Consider the following 27,888-nt stretch of genomic DNA (forward strand, 5'->3'; position numbering starts at 1 on the left):
TTTACGTCGTTCGTAAAGCAATTAGGTGAATTTTTCACTGAAAAATTGAAATTAAAAATGATCACCTGCAAAAATACGAAGAAACAATCTTTTATTTTAAAAACAATAAAAAAGTTACAGGTAATACATGAAAAATAATTCTAAATCACTAGCTCGAAGATTTATTATATTTATAATTAAAATATTTCTCTCGAAATTTATTATCCTCTATTTTACACAGCTCCAGATCTTCGTCCTACAAGAGAAGAACACGACGAATTAGAATTTCAATTTATTAACGAATTCATTCACTGATTCAATACTGAAAAAACATATGCTTACTGTAGGTTCTCTAAGTTTTTCGAAAGTTAGTAATCTTCTGGAAACTACTCTTGATAACACTTGTTCGCAATTACTTATCAATTTGAAACATGGATGTTCAGGGATATAAGTAGATTCAGAGTAATCCTCTCTGTAAAAAGAAAACATTTCTGAATTCGTTGTTGGTACATGAATTTTACGAGTGAGTAGAGACCAAAAAGCAATTAGCATGCTGGTTTACCGAAAAACTGGAATCCACGTGACTAGTCTTCCTCCGAGGTTTAAATGAGACGACGAAAAGAATAACAAATCAGACAATATTTGATGAAAAGTATATATAACTTTGGGAGGAAATCTCGCAGCTGCTTCAGGATCGTTGAACGTTCGCGATTTTTTCGATCCCACTCTTTCCGTAGCTTCTCTGATACCGTAAGGAGCTAAACGCAGATTTTCGATAGCATTACTCATCATGAAACAAAGATAATTACGCAGAATTGAACTTACGATCAGTGATTATTGCGTCAAATTTTAATTCATTCCTCCATAAAGGCAATGATGAATCACCGACTAATACATCTAGGTATTTACTTTCCATACCGTACTGAGTTAGATTTGCCAGTACATTTTCTCCTTGTCGAGCAATGTGCTAAAAAAATTCATACTGATGATGAACATGTTACAAAATTGAACAAAATAATATCTCAAAATCAGAAATATGTACTAACTCTGGTTTGCTTTCTCGTCGGTTTTGTTTTCCCGTGAACCATTAAAAAATCAATATCTACTCCTGAAACATAGGCTCCGAAATAGGCTGCTGCTACTAAAAGGGAACCTAATTTCAAGCAAATACAAAAGCGAACATAAATTCATTCTCCATGCACTTTTGAAAAAAATAAAGAACGTAGTGAAATTTAATTTACCTGATCCTACAAAAGGATCATAGACGAGATCGTTTGCTTCAACTTTGGCATGATTAGCCATAATTAGAGACATTTCAGGATCCATACTAGTATTTCCAATGAACTTTCTTTTTTTCAAAGAAAAATCGTGTATCAATTTTCGTTTGGATTTGGAAATCTGAAAATTTGAGAGTAACATTTAGTATACCTACATGGAAAGATATGATCGTGTTTAATTCATACAATCTTCCAGAAAAAACGTAATAAAAATACCAACCAGTTTTCCAAAAAATAAATGATAAGGCTCAGCCGGTACATTATTTGGATCAGTTCCATAAAATTCACAATACTGGAAAGTAATGTCTGGGTCGGCTAATTTTACAGGTCCTTTAATTGGAAGATAGCTAAACGTCTAAAATTTGTAAAAACTCGGTCAAAAAATTATTTACGCAGTGTGATTTGTTGTGAATTCTCACACTTACTTCAATTTTAGCCATTTTTTCTGCGTACGATTGAGTGTTGCAAAAAACGTCTACTTTGAATTTAAAAGAAGATTTTTTGAATACTTCATCGTGTTGGAGGACGTTAGAAGAATACGTTTTCAAATCATTATGTAAGTCTTCTATTTTATTGCTTGAAGCCCATAATTCCGTTACAAATTTCAGAGTAACTGATCGATTAGCTATTTGCCTAGCAACTTCATCGGACGGTAACTCAACTATCCAGAAAGGCTAAATTCAAAATATACAAGATTGTTATTAAACAGAAATCTGATTGATCTGCGCTTTCACTAAATCTAGTAACCTTATGAGATGGTTCTTCTTTCCATATGATAGTGGTTTTGAATAAAGATGCAATGGCTTCTATTTCCTGCAATTATAATCGGTTCGATTAGATGCAAGAGTAATTTTTTCACCAGATAAAGAAAAAAAAAATCAATTGCAAAAAACACATTGAGCAGGAAAGGGACTAAAGGGAGTAGGACACTCACCGATAGGCGAAAATCCACGTGATCGTTCGCAAACCACAACAAGTATTTCTTGAGATTTTTCATGGCCATGCTCTGGTAGTAATTAATTCATTGAGTTCTATAGCACGTATACAATGTATTATTAAATTCAATGAAATATCATTTTTTTCAAATTTTAGAGAGAATTCCATTGAGAATTCAAATTCATAGTAATATTCAAATTTCAAAATTGGTCAGTTTGTTATCACCGCGTTTCCTAGTTTCTTATCATTAAAAATTGAAAACAATGAGCTTTTGTTGGCTTTGAGCTTTTTCATTTCATGGCTGTCATGGCTGGCGCTGGCCAATTACAATTTATTTTTTTTAAATTTTTTTAAATTTCAAATTTGCGGCAAAATGGCGATGCAAAATGGTCAGGTCAAATAATAAATTTGGGCTGTTGGCTTATTGCAAACCTCAACTGAAGAGTATTTTCTTCAGTGAAAATTAAATTTCACAACTTTCAGCAGATATGCAGAGTTAACCAAAAGCAAAATTCAGAAAACTGAAAATCATGTTCAGCGTTCTACTATTTCTTCCACTTTTTTGTCTCAACCAAATATTCAATGAAACAATCGGAGTTGATTTATATTATTTAATTGAATAACGTAAAGTAACTGGCAATGATTTAAAAAACAGTAAAAAGTATACATTAATCAGTCAAACTCAAACAAGGTGTGGAAATACTGGAAATGTTTCAAACTTTGTCCCACAAAAACTTGGAAAATAAGGAACCTTTTCTTCCAGCTCCATCCGCAAAAATTTTCGCACCTTTTTTGATGTCCTATAAAATATACGCAACAAACGAGTGACTTATAGAGCAATCGTAAAAATTTAGTTGAAATCGAACAATAATTAATTGCGGATAATAACCTGTAATAATTCTTCTCGATGTTTAGAGGAACACACATCCAGGTTTTTGATGGATTTACTAGCCGTATCAGGGAAATTACATTCATACAAGGAAAATCGATCTTCTAAAAGAGCTGCCTCAGGAAATTTTGCAATGTCTTGAGCTACACTGAGTGCTTGCCCAATGGCTAAAAGTTCAAATCAATAAATCAAACATTGCGCTATTCGTGGAAATGGAACATTTTTCTGAAATCATACCTGTACCACATTCGACTACTCTGTTGGCTAAACCTATTTTAAATGCTTCTTCACTTTTTACAGCCCGTCCGGTTAGTATTAAATCCATGGTTTTTGAAAATCCTACCATGGCGGATAATCTCCGCATTCCAAATTTGTTAATAGGCATTCCTTAAAGAATAAACACAAAATTAATGGAAGATAAATCATAAAATATTCCAATGAATGATGATACTGCAGCATAAGATAGTTCATACCGAATCGTCGACCGTAATATCCGAATGCAGCGGAGGTTTCCATAATTCTCAAATCACACATTAAAGCTAAATCAAATCCAACTCCAACAGCAAACCCATTCACAGCAGCAATCAGAGGTTTGCTTATGAAGCGGTCAGTAATATCCTAGAAATTTATCGACATTTCTATGTATTGTGTACCAGTCATTTCGAAATATAAGCACTAAGTTATTATTGAATAAACACCCATACATTTTCTATGAAATGTTTCGGTGGATTTTCCAATCGATTGGCAAGTTCTTTGAGATCATAACCGGCACAAAAATTTCCACCTTCACCGAAAATAACTCCTACTTTAGCTTCATCGTCATTTTCAAATGTTGATAAGGCATTTTTTAAATCAACAGCGATCGACTCGTTGATTGCATTTCGATTATCTGGATTATTAATTCCAATTAAAACGACAGGTGGATATTTTCTATAGATAATGTGGTCTGTGTCTGGAAAAATGAACTGTTAATCTCATGTTCGAAAACGAAACGAATAAAGTACGTGAATAAATTTACCAGTGGCGATAACTGAGAAGTGCCTCACTTGTTTGGAAATACTTCGAAGGATCATGGTTTCGTTAAAATATAAACTAGTACCTTAATAACATTAGAAGTGAAATTTACCAATTAAATAAATTTTTAATTACTAAACTATACTTTTGCCGAATCCAAAACGAATTTCAATTTTCCATTTTCCATTTTCCAAGTTGCATCAGTCAGTGCTTATCACTAACTTCTTCTTATCACTTTGTTTTGCGCCTCCACGTGCTCATCAGCTGATTGAGTGATTTGGAATTATTTTTTTTATCATTTTTTTTTCGAAATTTATTTTTCTTACGGTGACGATGACGAACAAATTTACTAAATGAAAAATATAATTGCGAGGTGATTTCTGTGTACAGATTGTTCGCCATAGAAATTTTAGCCGACAACTCAACAACATGTCATATCTCATGCAGACTCATTGGTAAAAGTAATCAAATGTAATAATTTACCACCAAATATAATGTGTGCATGTGTAGTAATTTCCTTTCGTTCTTATTTTTCAGCGGTAAATTATATCAACCAGGCATCTGGTCAAGTTTGAAAAGCTTTGAAAAACGATATCTACTTCTTAATTCTTAAGAAAATGATCGGTTTGGAGGAAAGACAACAACAACTTCAATCTTGTCTGTCTCTATGCAGTCCGAAACGAGTGGATAGGATATGGCAATAATCCGATGCAAAAAAGTACACAGGGTTTTCAGCAGCAACATCGAAATATCAAATGTATTCTTGAATGAAGTGGAATTCGGCTCAAGTTAGTTGGTAAGAAAAAATTTTTCATCAATTTTGAAAATATTCAATCTAATGTTAAGATAAAAAAGAGACCTACACCGCAAACCGCAATATTTACCTAGTTAATCAATACCGAAGAGAATTAGCCTAGAAAAATAACATTCATCATTTTCAAATTAATTAGAGATATACCTAATGTGCCCTTAAAGCCCAATTTCAGTTGTAGTAATCAAATCGTATTCAGAAGTTCGGCCGAAATTCGTACGCAACGCATCTAAAATTCGATAAAATAGGTACCTGTAATGATTTTATTATCTCACCGTAACTTGAAATGAAAAGAGAATATATGATTTGCTCGAGCGATAATCGTTGAGAGAGTGATTGAGAAAACATTTTTTTCTCCTTTTTACATTAATTAGCCGATTCAGCATCATGCAATTGACAGCTAATTCACTTATTTCTCCGTTGCAATTTTATTTCAAACGTTGAATAAATGCATTGTTCTTGTTGAGTGGTTCACAGTTCACACGAATTCGTCATGATATGTAGTTTGTTATCTAGGTTTGGTGATAATTGATATCAAATTTAGCCTATCAGATAATTTTTTAATGTTTAATTTGTCATTGTTTACAGAATCGGAATAATATGATCCCAAACAGAAATTCTCAAAGAATGAAATGGACGTGATTTTAGTAATTTTATGTGCTTTTGCGATAGCTAAAGAGGCCATATGTCTCGATAATGATGGAAAGCGTATCCAGGAATATAATCAAACTGTTTCATTCAACAATACGGAATATGTGGATGGTAAGTGAATCGTATCTGACTTTTTTCATTTCTGCGTTGATGGAATACTTTCCAAGTTAAAGTTTTACGTTTTCTAGCCTAGGTACAATTAAAAAATAATAATTCAGACCAAAATATTCGTAGTTATGATTTGTATTATTTTTCAGCATCATCTTTATTGTCTCTCTCCAGTTTAGCATTTGTTTTTGATGTGACTGGTTCAATGTCCAGTGAACTGGACCAAGTGAAAAGTGGTGCTAAGAAAATATTGAAAACAATCGCAGAACATAAGGAAAAGGTCATCTACAATTATATTCTCGTCCCATTTGGAGATCCGAGTGAGTTTTTGTTTGTAGCTAATTGTAATTGTCATAATGCGATGTGTCAATGCTCCTACACAATTGAAATAGGTATTCTACAGATTTGAATTTTTAATTTGCAGATATAGGACCTTACGTTGCGACCACAAATACTACAGAATTCAGGGAAATCCTCGGCGAATTGACTGTAGAACGAGGGGGCGATTGTCCTGAAATGTCACTGACTGGAATCAAAAAAAGTTTGGAACTGAGTCTGCCCAATTCTTACATTTACGTTTTCACCGATGCTCATCCTAAAGATACGCATTTACTCGCCGATGTGTTGGCTTTGATACAGAAGAAAAATTGCCAAGTGAGTTAATCGTTGGAAATTATCGATTCGCAGATCATTGCAATTTTACAAGTAATTTGGGTAGTTAGATTGTTTTTGTGTTGACTGGAAACTGTGACGATGGTGAAGATCCTGCTGAATATGTAAAAATAGCCGCCGTCAGTACCGGTCAAATTTTTGATTTGTTTAAACACGATGTTCATCAAGTAAGTGTGATTAGTCTACGCGAAATATAAATTGATATTTTGTGTTCAAATATAATTGAATAAATTTTGGAATACCATAGGTTCTGGAGTTCATACGAGTTTCTTTAAGATCGCATAAAGTGAACTTGCTATCTATTGATGGTGCCAGTAATTGCTCGAATACTTTCGCTGTTCCCATTGACGATACCTTGAATGAACTGACCATTTCGTTAGCTGGCAAAAAAACACTCATGAATGTGACCGATGCCCTTGGTAAACGAATCGATGGTACCTCAAAAGCTAACATGTTACTGAATTTGGAAAACATTAAAATCATCAATATACAGGTTTACATTTTTGTTGTATTAAATTACGTTACCTACATGAAATTGTCAGAAAGGTGCAGAAATTATCTCTGAAATATGTGTCAAAACTGAGCATGATTTTTAATGCTTTACACAAATTGTATTTTCAGAATCCTAAACCTGGACTCTGGAAAATATCTGTCCGTTGCGTTTCGTCGTATTATACGTTGAGGACTACTGGCCAAAGTAATTTCAGTTTCGTTCATGGATTTTCTGTCGAATGGGTAACATCTTTAAATGAAACTAGCCATCAACCTTTGAAAGGTAAGCAGGCTTTAGAATTGATAGAAGCAGGTACCTACCTGTATCAATTTTCGTAACACAAACTGTTGCTTATTGACGAATTTTTCGTAGATTTTCAAAACTATCTCCTAGTGGCTCCGACAAACACGAAGCATATTGTGAACTTCACTGTTTGTGAAATAGTCACTCTTAATGGAACTGTAATAAATATCGTTTGGTTGCAAAAAATGGATAATAGGCGTGATCTTTACTATGGGCAATTTGTACCCAATGACACAAATTTCCATTTACAAGTCCGTGAGGCTAATTTATGAAATATGTATTACATATCAATGTATTTTTTTAAAAATGTAACAATAGTTATTGTGGAATAATTTTTTTTTGTTTTTCCTTAAGGTAAGCGGTTTGACGAAAAATGGTTCTGTGATAAGAAGAATTACTACATCAGCAATAAGCTCTGTTTCTGCAAGTACCTATTGAATTTCTCTTGAAATTATATATTGCCTACTAAATATTAGGTGAATTCAAAGTATGTAATAGGTAATTTCTTGTTTTGTTTTGCTTTGATCACAGAAGCACCAATTATTACACTACCGGATGAACAAACATTCAAAAAATCAGTATCGAGTTCGTTAATTTGTAAAGTTGAATCGTTGCTTCCATTCACGGTTCGATGGTTTAAAAATGGCGAGTACTTGAATATTTCAAAAACTTACAAGTGAGAAAAAAATGAAATTTTCTCATAATTCACTCACTGTGCAACTTTCCATCTTATATACCTACTTATTCTTCAACTCGCCACAGCCAGTCAGCGGCCGCTTTTTATCCACTGGAAAATCCATCAGCCGCAGATTCTGGAAATTATACCTGTCAAGTAACCAATGAAAATGGCACTTCTACTGCGAACACCAGTGTTCAGATAATTGGTAGATATTTTTGACATCATATTCGTGTATATATTACTTCTGAAAACTACATGCAAATGACTTTTTGCGTAGAACTGCCTTCCATCCAACAAAATTTAACTGAACAGATAATTGTGAAACTCGATGATGATATCGGAATTCCTTGTACAGCTGGCGGATTTCCTTTGCCTGTGATTAAATGGCTGTTCAATCATACCAACGAAGTTGTGAATGAAAATGTCACTGGTTGTCTATTGTTTACCGTATTTTTTTTTTGTAATGTGTTAAGATAACCTAATAAAATGATCTCTCGATTTTTTCAGATAATGTTGCTATTTTACCTGACAATACATTGCTGTTGATGAGTGTTACGTCAAACAATTCCGGAATTTATTCATGTATTGCTGAAAATAGTATTGGCAACGATTCCAAGCATTACGAAATTATTATTATTGGTACTGAGATCTCATTTAGCGTTATTTTATGCCATTCCGTTTTAAAAATAGATAAGTTTCACTTGTATTTATAATGTTTCAAGATGAAAACGTTCGAGAGCCCGGAGTAATTGTAATCGAAGTACAGGAGTCAGAAAGAGCCATTTTGGATTGTCCGACTCCGCAGAGCAGTAATTATCATGTCCAATGGCTAAAGGTGAATATTTTGGGGAATTAGTTCCACGAATAGTTTCAATTTGGAACTTTTCGCTTTCTCAACGGTTTCATTTCATTTCAGGAAAATTTTCCCCTCGATATGAAAGTGAACGAACGAGCTGACGAGCCTAGATACGTTTTAAAACAAGAAGGGAAAATATTAAAAATACTTCACGTGAAGTCTTCCGATTCTGGTTTATACACTTGTATGGAGACCGTCTTTTTGGAAACGAACTTGCATCATTTCTTACTGGAGGTTTTGGTACCGCCATATTTTCTTGCAGGTATCGACGATAAGACGTCAATATCTGTGCCAGAAAACCAAACCATCATGTTGAACTGTACAGTGGACGGGTATCCCTTACCAAAGGTGAGGTTCGCATTAATGTATGATCGGACCTAGATTATAATTTCTATTTACTTTTACTTTATTTCTTACATTAGGTAGTGTGGAAGAAAAACGACTTGAAATGGCCAGTTAATAAGTGGACTTTGACAGATATCTCGTTCAAAACTTCCAGCAGGCAGTTTTTGGTGATAAACCGTGCCAAAAAAGATATTCACAGTGGCAATTACACATGCATCGTGAAAAATAAATTAACTACTTTACAACGTACCTTTATTTTGCATGTGTGGTGAACTTGTGTTGCCTACTAATTTTCACTACTTATATTAATAAACGTTTTCTTTCTTACTTTAATAGTAAATTCTCAATATTCAATTGACCTATCATTCCGATTGAAATTCAATGGTGGATCACGATCATTCATCATCGTCTCATCGAAAATTCGACTCTATATAGTCTCGAAAACTCGTATGTAAAATTTTGAAAACACCCGCGAAATCGGAAATTCCCCTTCCCATTTGTCTACCAACGAATCGCAGGCGTATTGATATTGATAAGGTTTCTCCATAAAAAAAACTTATCAGTGAAATTTTAAAAAATCAGCATAATTTAATTCAATTCTTCCGGAGTAATTCAAATTCGACGAAAAGTGATGTGATCATCGTTTTTACTGAAAAATTCATGCGATAATTGTTCATTTCATTATTTCACGTTAATGTGTGGAATTCAAAACGTATCGAGTTCGTGAATAAACTTCAATACAACCCAGCGGCATGATTTTGTTAAATTACATTTTTTTGTTTATATTTCTATTGCATGATGCATCGAGTGCGAATAAATATTCTAAGGAAGTAAATGTTAAGCCAGAAGAAGTCAAGAAAGCTAAGCTTAAAGATTATTTTGAAGAAGATGTAAATTTCCATATACGAGATCATGATAAACCATTCAGAATGGCCAAATTGAATTTACTGTGGGCAAAAGCTAAATTAGTAAGTTGAGCGTTTAATTTGTCTTCGTTTGACGAGTAATTCGAGTAAATCGTAATTATTTTCTTTAATCTACAGCGGCTATCCGAACCAAAACTCAAGTCTTTCTATTCGGATTTGAAATTACACGATAAAGAAGAAATAGCTTTCAAACATTACATCTCTGCCGGAAATTCGGATAAAGAAGGTTTAAAGGAAGCTGAACTACGGAAAAAATTGATCGGTAAATTACACTATGGATATCAAAATGATTTCAAGTATTTTTTATATTGATATAATTGTGTTTGTCTCCGGTATAGGTATCATGAGTACATATGGACTACTCGAACATTTCCAAGAGATGGGAGATGCGAAGAAACTGAAAAATTATGATATTAATCCAGAATCGTATCTGGATAAAGAGGTTTTTAAGGATAAAAAGTTGAATAAATTGTGGACTAAAGCTGAAATAGCCGGTTTCAATAGTACGTATTGATTTTCAGCCATGCTCACATTCCTGTCGCATTGCGGCGTTATTTATAGACTCATTAAATGTTCACGCCTAATCTGTATTTATTTCTTCGTAGAAATTGAATTGCAAGTGTTGAAAGAAGAATTCACCCATCATCAGGATAAAATTGATGAGTATTATTCTCTAATCAACAGCGCATCGGAAATCGACGATAGTAAGATCAAAACTTGGGTTTATTTTTTTCTCATTTTTGAAAATAATTTTCGTAATCGATCGTCAAATTTATAGATACCGTAGATGAAAGCTTTGATAAACTAAATGCTATAGAAAATCTCGAAGAATCAAACGATGTCATCCCGGAAAGTAAATTTCAAAACAGAGTTAACGATATCAGGTATTCAATTTCATTTTTATGACCTATTGCTGTTCGATGTATGACATGATTAGGTTCATTGGTTTCATTTTTACGCAGGAGTAAAGGTCGTGACATCAAAGATGGTTACGATAGATTAGAACGTTTGGCTGCCCAAGGACCTAACAGTAGAGAATTTGTAGAACCAAAGGTTCAAGGTCTTTGGAGAATAGCCGTCCATTCGAATTTCTCTAACGCAGAATTGGAATCAATAAGGGTAGGTTGTTTCATTAATAATTATGCGTTATTTCATCCGAACTGACGATTGAACAACTTTTCAAATGTGCAGACGGAATTACATCATTATGAGAAACGTTTATTGAAACTTCGTAATTTACATTTGGAAGCTGCCATTGGTAAACATTCGGAGCAAAAAAAATTGAGTGGAGAAAAATCCGACGGAATTCAAGATATTGAAGATATGATAAAGAAACAATCTCGAAAAGTAGAGAAACTGCATAGTCATTTGGAATCTAAAATTGTGAATCGAAATGAGCTCTAACAATATGTAACGATGATACTTATTTGTTTTGTGATATCTACATTTTTATTCTCAAATTATTTTGATTACCTAATTTTACTAGTTTAAGATGGTGAATTTGTCTTGAAGGGTAGCTGAATTCAGTATTGTTTTATCTTCACTAATCTCATATCATGTGTGAAAGTAATCATTTATATTTTTATAATTGTTGTTTTGAAATAAATATCGAAAACCGAATGAAACTTCTGTTCATTATGAATTCAACGAAACATTCGCAGAAATTTCAAAAAGTTTATTGTTTCATAGTAAACAATACAATATGCAATGTAAAGTATAATAAAAAATTGAAAAAAAAAGAAAAGGAAATTATAGTTACTTGAAATGTTGCTGATAACTGGCAATACAGTATATTTTAAAAGAACATAGGTAGGCAATAGGTAAACAATAAATAAAGGAAACTCAAATGAATCGTAATACATATATTACAGAACTTTACCTATTGTATAGCTCTAAAACAATCTGCTTATATTGTTGAGTGTGATGGTTTAATATATGTATGGTCCTTTTTTTGTTGATTTATACATTTAGAAAATGAAAAATAATAAGATCCTTAAGTTCGAAAAAGTATAGTTTGTAAAGATGTTATTTACACCATGAATACAATAAGTAGGTACACCTAATACAAGTAAATTCTTGCCTTGATTTTCGGTCATATTTTTTTTTCTTTTTCTGCACCGAAGTAACACTAAGTATTTAATTATATTTGGGATCTAGTGTGTATTGAAATATTTAACGTCATTTCAAAATTTTCCAATAATTCGGTCGATAGATTGGCTACTTATGTTCGCGAAGTTGTCGAATTATATACTTTTTAAAATCTTAAGTTGATAGCCATATCCGAAAATCAAGCAGTCTATAGTAACTTACATAAGCTTAAGAAGGAAAAAACTCTACAAAAAATTCCGTTTAATCATCGGCAGTAGAGGGGCAGTAAATACTTGAAAATTTTTGTTTTAAAAAATTACACGGGAAATTTTAATAAAAAAAAGTTTTAAGCGAATCTTATTTGCAGTTCAAAAATATTTCAGTATCGCACTGCTATAGGTAGGTACTTAAATGCATCGAAGATACATTCACAATACAGCTTCTCGTTAAAAAATTAAACAAAAAAAACACGAATTAAAAATATTTTATAAACTTTTGTTCTGTTCTACTCTGACTAAACAATTTCTTGCGATCAGCGTTATAGTATAACAAAATCATATAAAACAAGTAGATATATCAGACAATTCCAATATTCTGGAGTATGATAAATAAGTAAAATAGAAAAAAAAATTGGTCATTTCGTAAAATAATCGTATTATTTAATTTATAGGTTTGTAAATGACCAGATTTAAAAATGTATTGGTGGGTAGACGTACATCTATTGTTATTTTTACGTTTTTTTTTCTTTTTCAAAAATCAATTCTAGCTAACGGAAAACTGAAAATTTCAAACGAATGAAATATAGTGTGTATTTTCAGTTTTGCAGGATACCTGATGATTACTGAAGCTTTTGATGTGCAATTTTTCATCTATAATTTTTCAAATTAGGACAATATCAAAAAAAAAATGTTAATTTCTTATGTTAAAATTCGTCTACTACGTAAAAAATAATGAAAAAATAAAATAAAATAATCGTGTGTTTGAGTAAAGCTCTGAAGAAATAGGTACATATCAATCATGAAATAGGCCAATATCAACAGCCTACAATAGCGTTAATTCATTATTAATAGAAGTACCTCCGAAAATCATCTTTTTTATATTATATACCTCGATATTTTCATTTTTTAAATTATTTTTTAAGTCACAAGATACAATAACAATAGGTAGTATAATTCAATGAAAAATATTCCAAATTTGAAGCAAATATTCTTAATTAAATGCATATAGACAATACGTTGCACATTAAATCGCATATGTAACTTTTCAATAGGTATAGCTTACAATCTGTTCAGGGTTTGCGTTTAAACAATACTTTAATTGAACTGGAACTGCATAAATGTTTAAAAACTCATTTTTCACTCGTGATTAATTATTTTGAATATCACGTTTAGTAGCTGATCATTTAATTTGGTAGGATTAACATTTTTACCAATGTTGAAGTATACAATTGTAATTGATTTTCCATATTTTAGGATGCAACGAAAACGAAAAGTTGCCTAATCACAATTTTCAAAGATGTGTTTCTGAAGTGGCTGCGATTTTAACTTTTCGAATATGGGCTTTGTACAGTTGTGCACTGCATACATATATGATAGGTACAGTGATTTGCTTTCACAAAATTTTCATTAAATTGTCCAGTTATATTCTTTAAAAAAATCATTAATAAAATTGTTAAATTATTGCTTCATTTTTATCGCAACTTTCATTGATGGAGATTTTTTACGTACTTACTTACATACGTTATGTACAATGTACAATGGTATAGTTGCGGATCGTCGATTTAAAAAAAAATTATTATTTGTTCATTTACAATATTATATTAATTACCCTTTGGAATTATTTAAAAAATTACACAGGTATTGCAAAATACAACGAGGGGAATCAATATATCTACATAATAGTGATTTTAATGGGAAAAAAATGAATAAATAAATAAAATACAATGAATAAATTATTAAACAAAAAAATAAAAAAGTTCTAACGATTTTCTTATAATAAAATTTATACATTTCATAATTCGTAGTATAAAAAAAATGCCCAATTATATTCACTTCAAACAAATGTACAATATATATGATTAGGCATATAAAATAAATAGGTAGGTAAAATATTTTAAATACTACGTATAATAATTTAGTGGATAGCAGGCCCGTAGCCAGGATTTTTTTCAGTCAGGGCAGATGGAATTGTAACCAGGGCATGAAAATTTACCAAAATTTATGAGTTATGGGGGGGGGTTGTCGCAAATTTTGTATTTGGTTAATAATTCAAGCAGTCATAGCTCATAGAAATCAGTATTTCGAGAGGCATAAAAACGATGGTATTCCAATGATGATTTTTTTTTTTTAGAAAAATTAAAAATTGAAAAACAAAAGCAAATGGGCTCGAGCGAAGCGAGGGCAAAAGCTCTCGAAAATCAGTATTTTGAGAGGTATAAGACAACGTTTTTTGTGTGATGAGCTACTTATAAAAAATTTATTATTTTGCTTCAAAATTTTAATATTTAAATGGTGATTTTTTTTGGAAAATTTAAAATCCAAAAAAGAAAAGCAAACGGAACCGAGCGAAGCGAGGGCGAATCCCGAAAATTAATATTATGAAGTGTATGAAAACGATGTTTTCTTGTATGATATATGTACATAATATGAAGAAGTTTATTATTTTTGTTTTAAAACTTTTAAAAATCCGGATGAATATTGAAAAAAAAAAATTTCAAACTTGAAAAAGAAAAGCGAACAATCCTAAATGAAGCGAGGCCAACAGCTTTCAAAAATTCAATCATGTTTTCAGAAGTGAAAATAAAAAGTTTCCTTATGGAGAGAGGAGTTTATTTTCATTTTCCTGATTCAAACTTTGAACATTTCTCGAATTTGAACAAAATACATAAGTTTTCTATGCGAGAAAAGAAGATGCAAACAGCACGAGCAAAGCTAGGGCAAAAGCTCTCAAAATGTGAAATTCAAAATCTAAAAAAGTCGACAAATGAGCCCTTTTCTACAAAATTTGTTCAAAATTCCGGAAAAATGGGAAAAATTTAAAATTTGAAAAAAGTAGGACTTTTGGATAAAATTGTTGAAAAATAGGACTTTAGTAGGACTAAAAGAACTTTTGAGAAAAATTAGTACTTCAGTAGGACCTGTAGGACCTCTTTGACACCTTGAATAAGGTATGCAATTATTTTGGATTCAAAATTGCAAAAAATGGAAAAATGATTTCAAAATTTGTTTGTGATAGGAGAAATTTGCGAATTCGTTCAGCCAGGGCAAAGCGTTTCGCCAGCCAGGGCGGCGCCCTGGCTGCCCTTATGCTGGCTACGGGCCTGGTGGATAGGCGTATAATATGTAGGTAAATATTTTTTATTTCACTGAGAATGTAAATTGTAATGACCAAAAAAATCAGATAGATACCTACCTATCAATGTTTCGTTATAATTGAGCAGGTAAATTATCTACTATTTTTTTTTACGAGAGGTTTCGATGTGCTTATATAGGCACCTAAGTACATATGTACGGTTTGTAAGAAAGTAAGTAAGTAAATGATAAGGAATATCCAAAAGAAAAGAAAATTTCAAAAAATCAACAAAATTAAGAGGAAAAATAGAAAAATATTATACAACTATACAAAATTGAAAATTCTCGTAATTAGCCATTATGGGTATACGTTACATCAGAATTTGTTTCATATTATTATTTGTTATCAGCATTTACAAAGTAGATATTTCGTCCAAGAATTGGAAAACAGATGGCGGATTTATTACATTAGATACCGGAAATATGTTTTACCACGATTGAACGCCACGAATACGCGCAAGTTAAATGAACAGATGAACATAAATTATTTTTAATGACTTTTGGTAGGTAGTTTTTCCGTTTTAATTATTTACAAATGGATAAATCCCTAAGTATAAATAAAATTTTAAAAAAATTAACAATAGGTACGTTATTAAAATTGCAAAAATTTTGTAAAAGACGAAAGGAAAAAAAACAAAAAAAAAAAAAAGGTAAAAATATATCATAAAAATTTTAAAATGTAAGCAGAAAAATTAAATGTAGTGCTTCACTTTATTCCAACTTGTGATTTCGATTAAGTATTTTTAATTCTACTTAATTATCACTTTAGATTCGTATCTCTTGGAGATAAAAACATAATAGGAATGACCGAAACGAAATAGGTATTTCAATTAAGGAAATAATTATCCATTCCTAATTCGGAATATATTACGTAATGAGTAATAATTCATTCGATTTATGAGTATAAAATTGATGTTGAGAGGAAGATATATGTCATATGGAAGCACGTCGTCTGGTCCCCGAAATATAGTATGCCCTATTTATGGGCCTCATCGGTATTGCCGGAGGAGGAGGCGAGGGAGGCATATATACTGAGCTTTCCGGACTGTAATTGGGCCCTCGAAATACTTCGCCGCAACAATTACATGTACAAACCGACTGACTGTTCGGTTCGTCCAACGAATTCGTTTCTATCACTATCGGTATACTTAATATTGAACCATTGGCAGTAATTACATCTCCTTCGAGTCTTACAGCACCTTGTGCCGCCTGAAAAATAGAAAAATATAATACGATTAGATAGATAGGTATTCATCAAGTTAAATAGGTATGCTTTTTTATTTGATATTTTATTTTTATTTTTAAGAATCGCCGGTTTATTTACGATTTATTACTTTTAATTGTGGAAAATTTCAAATTACCAACCTGCAAAGCCTCGGCTTCGTCTCTTCGCTCGTCTTCTGTATTCATCGTGACAAATCTTAACACGAGTAAATTAAGAGAGGCAGCCACAATGGCTAATCCGAATAGTATGAATATCAAAGTGAAACCTACATATTCGGGTTTGCTATTTAATGTATTGTCTTTTTGTAGCGCTACCATATCACCAAATCCAATTGTGGTTAAGGTGATGAAACAATAATACACAGAATCGAAATACGCCCATCCTTCATAATGGCTGAAAGCGGTTGCGCCGACAGCGATCGTCAATGTGCTCAGTGTAGTGACCACGCAAATCAAGTTCAATTCGGTAGCTTCGACTTTTTTGCAATTCAACGACAATTTGACTTTTTTTATCACGACTGAAGAAAATTTATTTAGACGTTCGCCTATGCTTTGGAACATAACGAGTCCTAAAGGTATGCCAACCATGGCGTAACACATTGTAAACAATTTACCACCGATAGTATTCGGTGTCGAATGACCGTAACCTAAAATTAAAACAATATCAAATTTGCGATACAAGTTCTCAGAGGTATAACTAAGCAACTCATAATTTTATATGCGATGCACGCTTACCAATGGTGGTGAGTACGGTCGTAGCGTAGTAAAAGGCACCAGCAAATTTCCATTGTTGGCCAGCTTTATGCGGTTCGGATTTCAGCACAACGGTTTCTATTATGCGGTAGTCATCCATGGATATATTATACTTTCTAATTAATATTTGTTCGATATCTGAAACATTTTAAACGATTTTTTAAAAACATCGTTCTCTGTACTTACATACTTTACTCGATATTTTTTTTCTTAATTAAAAATTTGACATGTAAATACGGATTTAATCGTACAAAAATAGGTAAGTGAGGTACTGACACACTGTGGCCCAAATCAAGGCTTCAATTCATTTTTTTAATTTCAAATACATGCGTAAGCGTAAATATTTACGTAGGTAATTGTATGTACATTAGACGATTCAAAAAACAAAACAAACCAAAAAGCAATAATGAGAACGAGTTGACTGAATTTTTTGAGAGATTTTATATGTTTTTGGATGGGTAGGTATACATATTAGTTTATATACGTGTGTAGGTATAACTACGAGACGGAAGTTCATTGAAGTCGAGATATCTGCTATAAAATACACACAGAGCTATACTCGCGTAGTTTCTTCCTTGATAAAAAGAAATTGTACGTTTTACTAGAATAAAAGTCTCCAAACGCCATTTTAAAACGCACAGCTTGATTTTTTTTTAGCGCAACAGCTTGATTTTGTAGTAAGCCTTTGTTCTCTATTGTAATATAGTATACCAACGTAGAAATGCAGAAACAAAGGCTTTAAAAAAGCTACTAAATAATTCACTGCATGAGTAATGGACCGTTCGACAACGTCCTGACTAACGTTTTTTTCTCTCTCAGGTATCCATTTTACTTTCAAAGTTTCAATAAATTTGAAATTTATGAAATGTTGGTTGGTAGTGTGCGTATATGTCAGATGAAGGTACCGATATCTTTCTGAGTATTTTCGCCGATTAGATCCAATGTATACGTAACAGATGTACGAGTCTACGAGTGTACCTAGTACATACATAATAATGTTCAAAGGAACAACTCAAAATGTAAGTGGAAACTCACTCACAGCGATTTGACAATGGCTAAAGTTGCCTTCTAAAATCTTCAAGGGGGATGGGGTGAAAGAGGAGAAGAGCCAGGTCAGAAAAATGAGTTTATAGCCGAACTTCTCCTTGTCTCAGAAAATATAGGTGACCAGATGATAATTGGTATGTATACCTAATAGATAACTTGAGGTTTTATTTATTTTTTAAAAAATTTTGATAATACTCAAGGTGCCAAAATTGTAGTCTAGAAAAGAAAAAAACGTTTATCTATGTTCAAAAATAACGAAAGAGCTTGTAAATACATTTTTATTCTCACAGAGGACACTGAGATGGTCAACTGGAATCTAGAGGAACTGGTGAAGGTGAAAAGGAGCCAGAAAGAGTCAGATTGAAAGAATCAGGTCATACGTATTCGTCAAAAGCTTTCTGAAAACATAGTACGTATTCGATATGTGTAGTTTGATTGATTTCGACATTTTTCAAAATTTTGTTGTTAAGTACTTATCTATGCCTTTTCTGCCAAAAGTGCACATTTTGAGAGTAAAATAATTTCGAACAGATAAAAAAAAATCATTGTGGATCAAAATCGTACTCGGCCAACGTAACACTGCGATTTTGTTTTGCCTTCAATTCTCTGTTACACTCAAAACGCAGTACCTATTCATAGATGTTAATAAAATTGCATAACCAGTTTGCCGTAAATACGCGAGTCCATTCTCTACGATTTTTCTTTACCATTTTGCACCAAAAATGTATTGCTCTCTGATGCTATAGCTTTGCACCATCTTTGTCATCGTTTATCTTTTTGGGTAGGGGGAGGAGCCTCGTAATTTTCACTCATTTGCGATTTCTTTACGATCAAGATGCACAGCTTTGAAGGGTCGTATGTGAAGGTTGGTTGGATTCAGAGCAAATAAGTTTGTGACGTTTCAAAGAGAATAAAAATACTAGATTGAAAGTCAAGAATTAAAATTTGAATCGCTTAAAACTAAATTTTCGCAGTGAAAGCTCAACTTATGAAGGGGTCATTCCATGTCAATTAGATCAAGAAGTGGTAGGGGGTTCGGCGATTTTTTTGAAATTTTTCCTATGGAAAGACCGTCCTAAGAGATGAACAATGGCTCAAATCGCAGCCCTCTAGCCCAACATTTTTCCATAGTTAGGGGTTTTGAAAGACTTTTTGGTGATATCAAAAAAATCAGTGTTGCCACTTTTTTTCGTACAAAAAATTAGCTCAAAAGTTTCAAAACGTAGTTTTCATATTGTTCCGACTGTCAAAAATTCTGAAAAAAATGTATTATGAACAACTTTTTATGCTGAACAACATATTAAAAAATTGGGATGGTACCATGTTGCAAAGTTGATTTAAAAAAATTGAAAGTTTGCGAAAAAATGCGATTTTTTTATTTAAAACATGAAAAGAAGTTTTGATAAGGTGAAGTTGACCCATTTGACCCCCATTTTTGCGTATTTGTTAAAAAAGTTGAAAAAACTCTTTCACTCGCCTCACAACAAAATCAAAATTCGAAAAGATTCAAAAAATGAACGAATTTTTATTTTTTTGTTGTGAGTGTAATTTTTATCAACTTTTTCATGAAATACATCAGAAATAGGTCAAAATAAGACAAAAGAATAAATTTAAACTTTTTTTAATGTTTGAAAATGTAAATTGAATTTTTTCGAAATTTTGATTTTTTGTGATGAGTTAATTTCATTGAGTGAAAGGGGGTTTTCAACTTTCTCAACGGATGCGTGAAAATAGGGGTCAAATGGGTCAACTTCACCTATCAAAACTTTTTTTCATGTTTTAAATCAAAAAATCGAATTTCTTCGCAAACTTTCAATTTTTTTGAATCAACTTTGCAACATGCATTCCAATTTTTCAATATGTATTTCAGCATGAAAAGTTATCCATAATATATTTTTTTCAGAATTTTTGAGAGTCGGAACGATATGAAAACTACGTTTCGAAACTTTTTGAGCCAATTTTTTGTACGAAAAAAAGTGGCAACACTGATTTTTTTGATATCACCAAAAAGTCTTTCAAAACCCCTAACTATGGGAAAATGTTCCATTTTGATAGGTATCGCCGTTATCGAGTAATCCACTGCTGAAATGGATGATATTTTAGGTTCACTGAAAACTTTGACACCCCCTGGCTGCCTTTAAAAATGGGCTAGAGGGCTGCGATTTGCGCCATTGGTCAACGTTTCAGAAGGTCTTTCCACAGGAATAATTTCAAAAAAATCGCCGGACCCCCTACCACTTCTTGGTACAATTGACGTGGAATAACCCGAACATGAATTTAAAAACTGAAAACTACGATTTAAAAATTCGAAAAAATGACGCCGAAATTAATGGAATTTTTGAGTTGAATCACGCTAAAACTATGTATTTCTTGCTAAAAAAAAACAACTCTCAAAATTGTTTTCCAAATTTTTCAATGTTTTTCAAATTCATATCATTTCAAGGCTAATTTGGAACATTAAACAAGTTTGAATATTATTAGGTACCACTTGCTATTCCTTCGTAATCACATCTTTCTCCTAATAAAACACGAGTTCGAGTTTGGAAATTCTTTATCAATCTTTAATAATTACGAAATAGTTTTATTTAACTTACTCATTCACTATTATTTAGAATGTTCATCAAACCAAGAATTTCACCTACCTACGGTTAGCAATTTGGACACCTTGTATGACTGCGAAAAATTCAGATTCAGTAAGTCTATTACGGAGTGAAAAATACGTAATCGGTGAAACGTGAGCAAAAAGTACATCGTGAAGAATAATGTAAGCACCTATATACTAAAGTACCCACTTATATTGAGAAAAAAAAGAACGGTTCTTAAATTAGCTGACCGTAATAAGTTGTATGAGATGAGATTTTTCAAAAATGTGAGTAAGTATGCAAAAATGATAATTGACCTACTGACACCGGCCGAGGCCATCACTTTTTGAGACCGCAGACTGACGATTTATGACGTCATTTGCCGTTACCATGGAAATCGCAATTTCTTGATACAGAACGTTATATTGTGATTCGAAAACGGAAAACATAACGATGCAGGAAAATTTGGATGATACTACTATACAGATGACCATGGTACACATATTTAAATGAAATATAATATCATATATGTATGCATAATGCGTATTAAAATTAATTTTTTCTCCTTTTTTGTTTTTTTAAAAAAAAGCAAACAAACAAATCATAGAGTTTACAGAAGCATCTAAACATTTGCCCAACTCGTACCTATTCTAATACCCACATCTGAATAGAAACAAATGCACGTGTTTTTTAGTTTTCAAAGGTATGAAAATTACCTTAATTCACTGCATCTAACTGCATTATTACCTACCTGGTCTACCTGACTGTTAAAATATTCGCACCAGGTAATTTATTTTCAAATTAGGTAAGAGAGTAAAAAGGGTTGAGGTCTACCTATTATTTTTTTCCCGAATCAAACACTTCCGCGTAATTAAGCGCATACAAAAGAAGAATTATGTTTCAAAAATTGGCTTTATCTAAATTTGTTGATAAAGTGACAGAAACAACGTTGAAATAAGGTTACTGTTACGATTAATGTTAGAATAGGGTTGCGGTTACGCTCCTTTAATGACATTTTAATTAATGAAGTTACGGTTATTCACGAAATTGCAGATAAGGGGTGAATTCCTGAGCTGAAAATGTGCCTTTAGAAATTTGTTTGCTGCGAAAAAATGATAGTTTATAGTAGCAAACTTTGCCAGAATCTTCTTGAAAGGAAAATCGCAAAGCTCGAATATAAATAATATATTACATTTGCCGGGAAATATTGCCGCCACGTTTGGCTATTTTTTTTTTTTTTGCTTCTTTTTTTAATGGTAAAGGTTTCATTAGGTTATGAAAAGTGAAACAAGTTTTGCTCGCTGAAACTTACACAACGATATAACTTTCTTTCATGGACGATTTATTCCATACTTATTTTTAAATCAGGAATTCTTCAAGAGAAAAAAAGAACTTTGAGTGCTTCTTATAATTAATTGAAAAATTTTCAACATGTAGATTTTTATACATCTTGATTAATCTGCTTATTCACCTTTCTGCTTAATTGTCTACAGTTTTCTTTGTCCAATAATTTCAATTTTTATAATCGAAAAACACGTAATAATTAAAAGAAATATCAAGTGTTTGAGTAGGTAGTTAGGTACTTAATTCAGAAATACCGTATATATGCGTTCTATTGTTTCATTGCCTATCTCGTACAAGGTTTCGTGAAGTACCTATATTTTTTTGCGAATAAAAAATAAGAAGTCACTGAAATTTTTCTTCAATTTGTTTAATGGGTAAAAATAATTTTTGGTATTTATTTTCTCAGTGATCGAGAAGAAAGAGATGAAAAATGGAAATGTTGTTGTTATTTTAAAAAATCCCCATATGATTTTGTAAGCGTGTAAGCAATTTTCGATCGGCACTGGGGGGAGGGGGGTACTTTCCGAAATGTACCTTTCAGAGATTATACGTTATATCAGGCTGTTTTCGACCGATTAACTTGAAATTTGGTATGAATGTAGATCGAGGCACCAGAGAGCAATGACCCAACATTTTTTCAAATTTTTTTGACATTATTAGCGATCTTAAAATCTACCTATGTTGAAATAATGTGAATCCTCGTGGACAGCGATGGATTTGGAATTTTCGCTTCACTTAGAATAAAAACTTAACCCTCTCCACCTAAATCGTGTATCTATCTGAATTTTTTTTCAATTCAAAATGCTCCTCAAGAATTCTTGAAAAATTGTTGCACTTGTCAGTAAACTTCTCAAATTTTCTTCATATTTTTGAAAAAACAAAAAACCAAAAAAACTTTTCAAAAGAAATTTTTCTTAATGAATGGAGAGGGGACATCATAATGTACCTACATATGTGTCTACGTTAGTCATTCCAACTTGACAAGATCATGACGAGCGATTTTCCAACATTGTTTCCTTAAATTTTGAATTTTCACGATGGTAGGTAAAATATTGAAAAAATGGCTCAGAAATAATCTTTGAGCATTTGAAAACAGTTTTTGACAATTTTTTTTTTGCAAATAATACCTGAAATTTTTTTAATTTTTTAATCTTTGACAAATTTTGGTAAGTCGAAATCTGACCCTATATGGAAGTAGAAAGTTGATGCTTGTATTGGCATCTTATTTTCGACCTTCCAAATCGATTGAGGGCCGGTTTGAGCCAATTTGGAGGCTCCAGCGGATTTCTGATTTCATAGCTTTGCAAAAATTTCTTTAACATGGTTCAAAAGAATTTAAGCCATTTCTGAAAACTTCGAGTAATTGAACTCGCGAACATATATGTACATTAATTTAAGATCAATAGGTACCTAAATACGAAGTGTGCCAATTTAATAACGATACTTTTGCCATTGCGCGAGTTGTAGTTACATTAGAACAACAGACGAGGTCTCATTTGAAAAAGGAGCGGATTTTCTATTACTATACAAAATTTCAAGTTGATTGGATGATTTTTGTGTGTTTTACAGCCTCTCAAAGTTGGCAATTTTTCACCCTCGTCGTGAAACTTTGAGGGCAAAATGATGTTTAAAAGAGATAAGGAACTGTTGGAGGAAGCTCACTCAATCAAAACCTCACAAATTAGGTCATGGGGAAATCGTTGCTTAATGGTTGTGAGGAAACGCCCTCTGAGGTAAATGTAAAATAATTTTTGGGGGAGGTTGACCTCATATATCTTCAGCGTAGTCATCCTTCAACAGAATCCCCCACAATTATTCTCCAAAACGCCCTTCAAAAATCTGTACGGCCTTATTCAGAGGCAGCTTCCTCAAAATTTGAGTGGAGGCTCTTCAGTCATGCTCAATAATGAAATGAAGAGTGATATTCCAAAACTCGCTTTGTCCATTTTTATTGAAATGCGTTTTTCAGCAGTACCTGGTAGGTGAAGTATTGACTCACATTCCTACATCATCAACCTACCAAAATGAGGTAAACTCACCTGAATAGCCAATTCCCTAAAAAATTTTAAAAAAAATAATGTTCCAAAACGCGCTTTGTCCATTTTTGTTGAAATTTTTTTCAGCAGTATTTAGTGGATGAAGTGTATACCTACACTCCTACATCGTAAATCCACCCAAATAAAGTGCTAAACTCGCCTAAAAAGCCAATTTACCCGTTTAAAGGGAAGCTGTTTTTCCTCTTTCCTGAAAAGTTGTGAAAATGGACAAAGCGAGTTTTGGAATATCACTCTTCAAATGAATTTTGATTTTCAGGTAAAAACCTTCTGAGAACGAAGTAATAAAGGTTACTAGGAATTGAATCTTAGGAGTAGAAATGCTGAGGAGGCACTGAGATGTCTTGAGGAAGTAAAAATTCCTTCAAGAAAAAATTTGCAACACTCATTTTCCCGACAAGGGTAAAAAAATGGCCAACTTTGAGAGGATGTAAAACACACAAAAATCATCCAATCAACTTGAATTTTTGTACAGTAATAGAAAATCCACTCCTTTTTCAAATGAGACCTCGTCCGCTGTTCTAATGTATACGTACAACTCGCGCAATTTCAAAAGTATCGTTAGGTATTAAATTAACACACCTCGTAGTCGAAAAAAATTTTCATTTTTTGAAGTTGGCAATAATGGCTGAAAAATGGCACTCTTTTGGTCTAAAATATTTCCTGAGTTTCAGGAATGATATCCTTCAATATTTTGTAGGCATTTAATGCCAAACATTTGTGAAGAAAAAATTTCCAAAACACGAATTCATCCAAAAATGAGCGATTTCCACGTTTTAACAACCGCTCAGTAGAACTCTAGAAGACAAAGTGGTCTTAGATATTGACGTCAATAGCGTAGATCGAAGGAGAATCTCAAACATAATTTTATTTGGAACATGAGCCATTTTCCCCAAAACATATTATGTAACGACAGGAGCGAAGAAACCACTATCTTTTCATGAATGGCCGCCATTTGAGGTCCCATAAATCCCCTCCAGGTCACCTTGGAAGCAGAAATTTTTTTATGGGTGATTTTCAACTCAAAATAAAAGTCTCTGCTGAATTTGATCGAAATCGGCCGATTTTTTTGTGTTTTTTCTTTGGGGGGGGGCTGATCCATCCTAATGAACATTGAACATACTTCGCCTTCTACGGAGGTTAGTTCCAGACTAATGATGAGACTCATATCAACACATGGGGGCAAAAAAAATATTATAATTATGGACATTTCTGAGCTGCTCTTCATGCTGCTTTGCCTGAACTAAAATAATATACTTGACCTAAATTGTTTAAATCGGTCAACATTATGTTATGTAGATATGTCTGAGAAACAAATTCTTATTCAAATTTTACAAAAAAGTGAACGGACTTCTTATGGGCAAAGGGGTGGGGGGGGTAAATTTTCTGTTAAATATATCCTTATCAAAACGATAGTAGTGTATATGTACTTTACAATTTGTAAAATGATGTATTACCAGTTAAAGCTTCAAAGCGACGTTTCTCAGTTTCTGATTCTAAGGCGTCAAAGACTGCAGCTCCAACTAACAAGTAAGTGAACGTGCAGACGATTAAGGAGAGAGTCCTGACGTTCTGCTTCTTCATTCTCTGGAACCCACCATGCTGGCGTTTGTGGGCCTCCTACGTGGTCTCCGTATTTACCACCGTGGAGGCTCTTCTCACTATCTACCGTTATTGCTATCGAAATATGTGACAAAAATTGCTGAGATAATGTGAAACTTGGAAGTGAGAGTGCATTTACGATGCTCTTCATTTTTTGATTGGTGATAACCAACACCCATTACCTGAAAATAAAAAAATAAAATAAAACGATAAATTTGGGTTAAAATATGCCCAGGAACGTATACCTACTACCTACTACAATGCACAATAGTAATTATATTACAACGTTGTCAATCATTTTAATTCTTTGCGCACGAGGGCGAAATTCAAATGTACAAATATGTACATCTACGTGTTATTAACTCATCGTATAAAATTTGCCACCGTTTAATCTGTACACGCAGAATTTCTCAAATTATATAGAAATATGATTGAGTAGACCTTGCTAAATCTATTATTCACATTTGTACCTAAATTGTATAATCCGCCATCTTGTTGCAGAACATATTTCGAATAAACATGGTTTTAAGGTTTCACTTTAACTTTCCCGACATAATGTCTCCACAAATGTCAGTGTTTTAGATTCCTGCGGATAACAATCAAAGTCATCCCACCAGGATTTTTCCATTTGTGCACGTTAATAAAATGCTTGAACACTGGTTTCATGTTTAAAGGGCTTTTCTACGTACTAATGCGCTCTATTCGTGATTAAACATATCTTTCATTTTTTCCCCAAGTTGAGCGCATACCGAGCCGAGCACTGTTGTCGTTGTTTCTCTTTTTTTATTCGTGCTGCTCTTTTTCATGCATGCGAATCTAATACAAATAAGAATTTTAATTGTTTTTTTTCCTACTTTATTCGTTATTTAAAATATTTTGTTGCACGTAAGACTATAAACTTTACGACGCGTCGTAATATGTATTTACCTTACCTGCCCTACACATATGCGAAGAACCCTTGTCAAAAATGGTATAATTTTTTTCGTTTTACAGATTTTTTTGCAATCAAGTAGGCAGGCACCTACGTATTCAATTTTGAATGAAACTTAGTATCAAAATTTCCAAGTAAAAGTACCTACACCGTAGTTTCATTTCTTATGTCATAAAAAAATCTGATAAGACGAGCGAAACCTCTCTGAGATAATTATGAGAGGACCAAGTGCTTTCAATTAATAAAATTTTGTTCGTTGAAATGCACAAATATAGAAAGGCATCTGTCCAAATTCAGAACAGAATTAGACGCGCTAGATTTTCTTGAAAAATCCATTCTCAAAAAATATACGAGTACGTAGGAGTATATGTAAAGTAACTTACAACTTCCCCGTTGAAAATGAAATTGAGCTTAATGAAACTAAAGTGAGTTTGATGTATTGCTTTAATGGTGTGTTTAAAATTTTCGTCGATTTTTATGTGTTTGTCAACGTTTCCTGTTTTCGGCGATTGCTCAATTTTACGCATGAACAAAAGCGTTTATGACTGTCGTGAAATTCCGTTGTTTTATTTTCCACTTTTATTGCCCATTTAGTTAACAAAGTTTTTAAAAAAATTTACACCTATCTCGTTTTATCTGTTTTTTCAAGTTTTTTTCGCTACCTTTCTTTTTTATGTGTAGGTACCTACCTGTCTTGAAATCAGGTATATTTTTTAAAAAAAATTTCGAGTAAAATGGAACAAAGTATGAAGGAAGAGAAAAAATGAAAAATATGGAGCGTAATACCATGATGCCCTAATTTGTGACTAATCTTTTTGATCTCGAGTAAAGGCAATTTTGAAAGTTGCATTGGTTTCCTTGCGTCAGGTGCTTTCCTTCAATCTAAAAATTGTCAAATATTGCACGAGTTATTGGAATATTTTGAGTAATATTTGGTCAAAATATTTCGAAAAAATATGTCAAAAATATTGTGC

General features: G+C 32.6%; 5 protein-coding genes across 7 annotated transcripts in view; 2 read left to right on the forward strand and 3 right to left on the reverse strand.

The window, feature by feature from the left end:
• Positions 1–74: 74 nt before the first annotated feature.
• On the reverse strand, positions 75–2,429 carry LOC135840253 (tRNA (guanine(10)-N2)-methyltransferase homolog). 2 transcript variants are annotated; one of them, XR_010557714.1, is made up of 10 exons: positions 2,191–2,429; positions 2,004–2,069; positions 1,682–1,930; positions 1,477–1,611; positions 1,221–1,377; positions 1,026–1,132; positions 805–946; positions 542–737; positions 322–470; positions 75–235 (listed from the first exon to the last, which is right to left on the reverse strand). XR_010557714.1 is itself a non-coding variant. In XM_065356689.1 (10 exons), exons 1-10 carry the CDS (start codon positions 2,257–2,259, stop codon positions 149–151), a joined length of 1,338 nt encoding a protein of 445 aa, XP_065212761.1. In that variant the 5' UTR covers positions 2,260–2,429; the 3' UTR covers positions 75–148. The 2 variants fall into 2 exon arrangements, 1 of the variants encoding a protein (XP_065212761.1); XM_065356689.1 differs by having other exon boundaries at positions 322–451.
• Positions 2,430–2,789: 360 nt separating this feature from the next.
• On the reverse strand, positions 2,790–4,329 carry LOC135840256 (short-chain-enoyl-CoA hydratase-like). The gene is made up of 6 exons (XM_065356693.1): positions 4,100–4,329; positions 3,786–4,033; positions 3,555–3,699; positions 3,319–3,468; positions 3,082–3,248; positions 2,790–2,992 (listed from the first exon to the last, which is right to left on the reverse strand). The coding sequence occupies exons 1-6, from the start codon at positions 4,152–4,154 to the stop codon at positions 2,906–2,908; spliced, it is 852 nt and encodes a 283-aa protein (XP_065212765.1). The 5' UTR covers positions 4,155–4,329; the 3' UTR covers positions 2,790–2,905.
• Positions 4,330–4,423: 94 nt separating this feature from the next.
• LOC135840248 (hemicentin-1-like) lies at positions 4,424–9,340 on the forward strand. 2 transcript variants are annotated; one of them, XM_065356684.1, is made up of 17 exons: positions 4,424–4,550; positions 4,633–4,891; positions 5,495–5,668; positions 5,815–5,985; positions 6,090–6,319; positions 6,388–6,504; positions 6,585–6,830; positions 6,959–7,112; positions 7,203–7,384; positions 7,488–7,560; positions 7,665–7,809; positions 7,896–8,017; positions 8,090–8,242; positions 8,320–8,451; positions 8,535–8,647; positions 8,729–9,016; positions 9,091–9,340. In XM_065356684.1, exons 3-17 carry the CDS (start codon positions 5,539–5,541, stop codon positions 9,283–9,285), a joined length of 2,451 nt encoding a protein of 816 aa, XP_065212756.1. In that variant the 5' UTR covers positions 4,424–4,550; positions 4,633–4,891; positions 5,495–5,538; the 3' UTR covers positions 9,286–9,340. The 2 variants fall into 2 exon arrangements, with proteins under 2 accessions (XP_065212756.1, XP_065212757.1); XM_065356685.1 differs by having other exon boundaries at positions 4,435–4,556.
• A 206-nt stretch (positions 9,341–9,546) lies between these two features.
• On the forward strand, positions 9,547–11,564 carry LOC135840254 (alpha-2-macroglobulin receptor-associated protein). The gene is made up of 7 exons (XM_065356691.1): positions 9,547–9,981; positions 10,057–10,201; positions 10,278–10,442; positions 10,545–10,643; positions 10,718–10,823; positions 10,902–11,058; positions 11,131–11,564. The coding sequence occupies exons 1-7, from the start codon at positions 9,766–9,768 to the stop codon at positions 11,341–11,343; spliced, it is 1,101 nt and encodes a 366-aa protein (XP_065212763.1). The 5' UTR covers positions 9,547–9,765; the 3' UTR covers positions 11,344–11,564.
• Positions 11,565–11,786: 222 nt separating this feature from the next.
• The window catches only part of Task6 (TWIK-related acid-sensitive K[+] channel 6), a 39,341-nt gene continuing 23,239 nt past the window's right edge, over positions 11,787–27,888 (reverse strand). The window contains exons 2-5 of the mRNA XM_065356692.1: positions 25,839–26,165; positions 17,337–17,492; positions 16,743–17,248; positions 11,787–16,586 (exon numbers count right to left, since the gene is read on the reverse strand). Coding sequence (XP_065212764.1) covers positions 16,311–16,586; positions 16,743–17,248; positions 17,337–17,492; positions 25,839–25,965 — 1,065 coding nt within the window. The 5' untranslated portion in view covers positions 25,966–26,165 and the 3' untranslated portion in view covers positions 11,787–16,310. The remainder of the gene's footprint in view (positions 16,587–16,742; positions 17,249–17,336; positions 17,493–25,838; positions 26,166–27,888) is intronic.

This window comes from Planococcus citri, chromosome 3 (genome assembly GCF_950023065.1).
Source record: "Planococcus citri chromosome 3, ihPlaCitr1.1, whole genome shotgun sequence".
Taxonomy (NCBI): Eukaryota; Metazoa; Arthropoda; class Insecta; order Hemiptera; family Pseudococcidae; genus Planococcus; species Planococcus citri.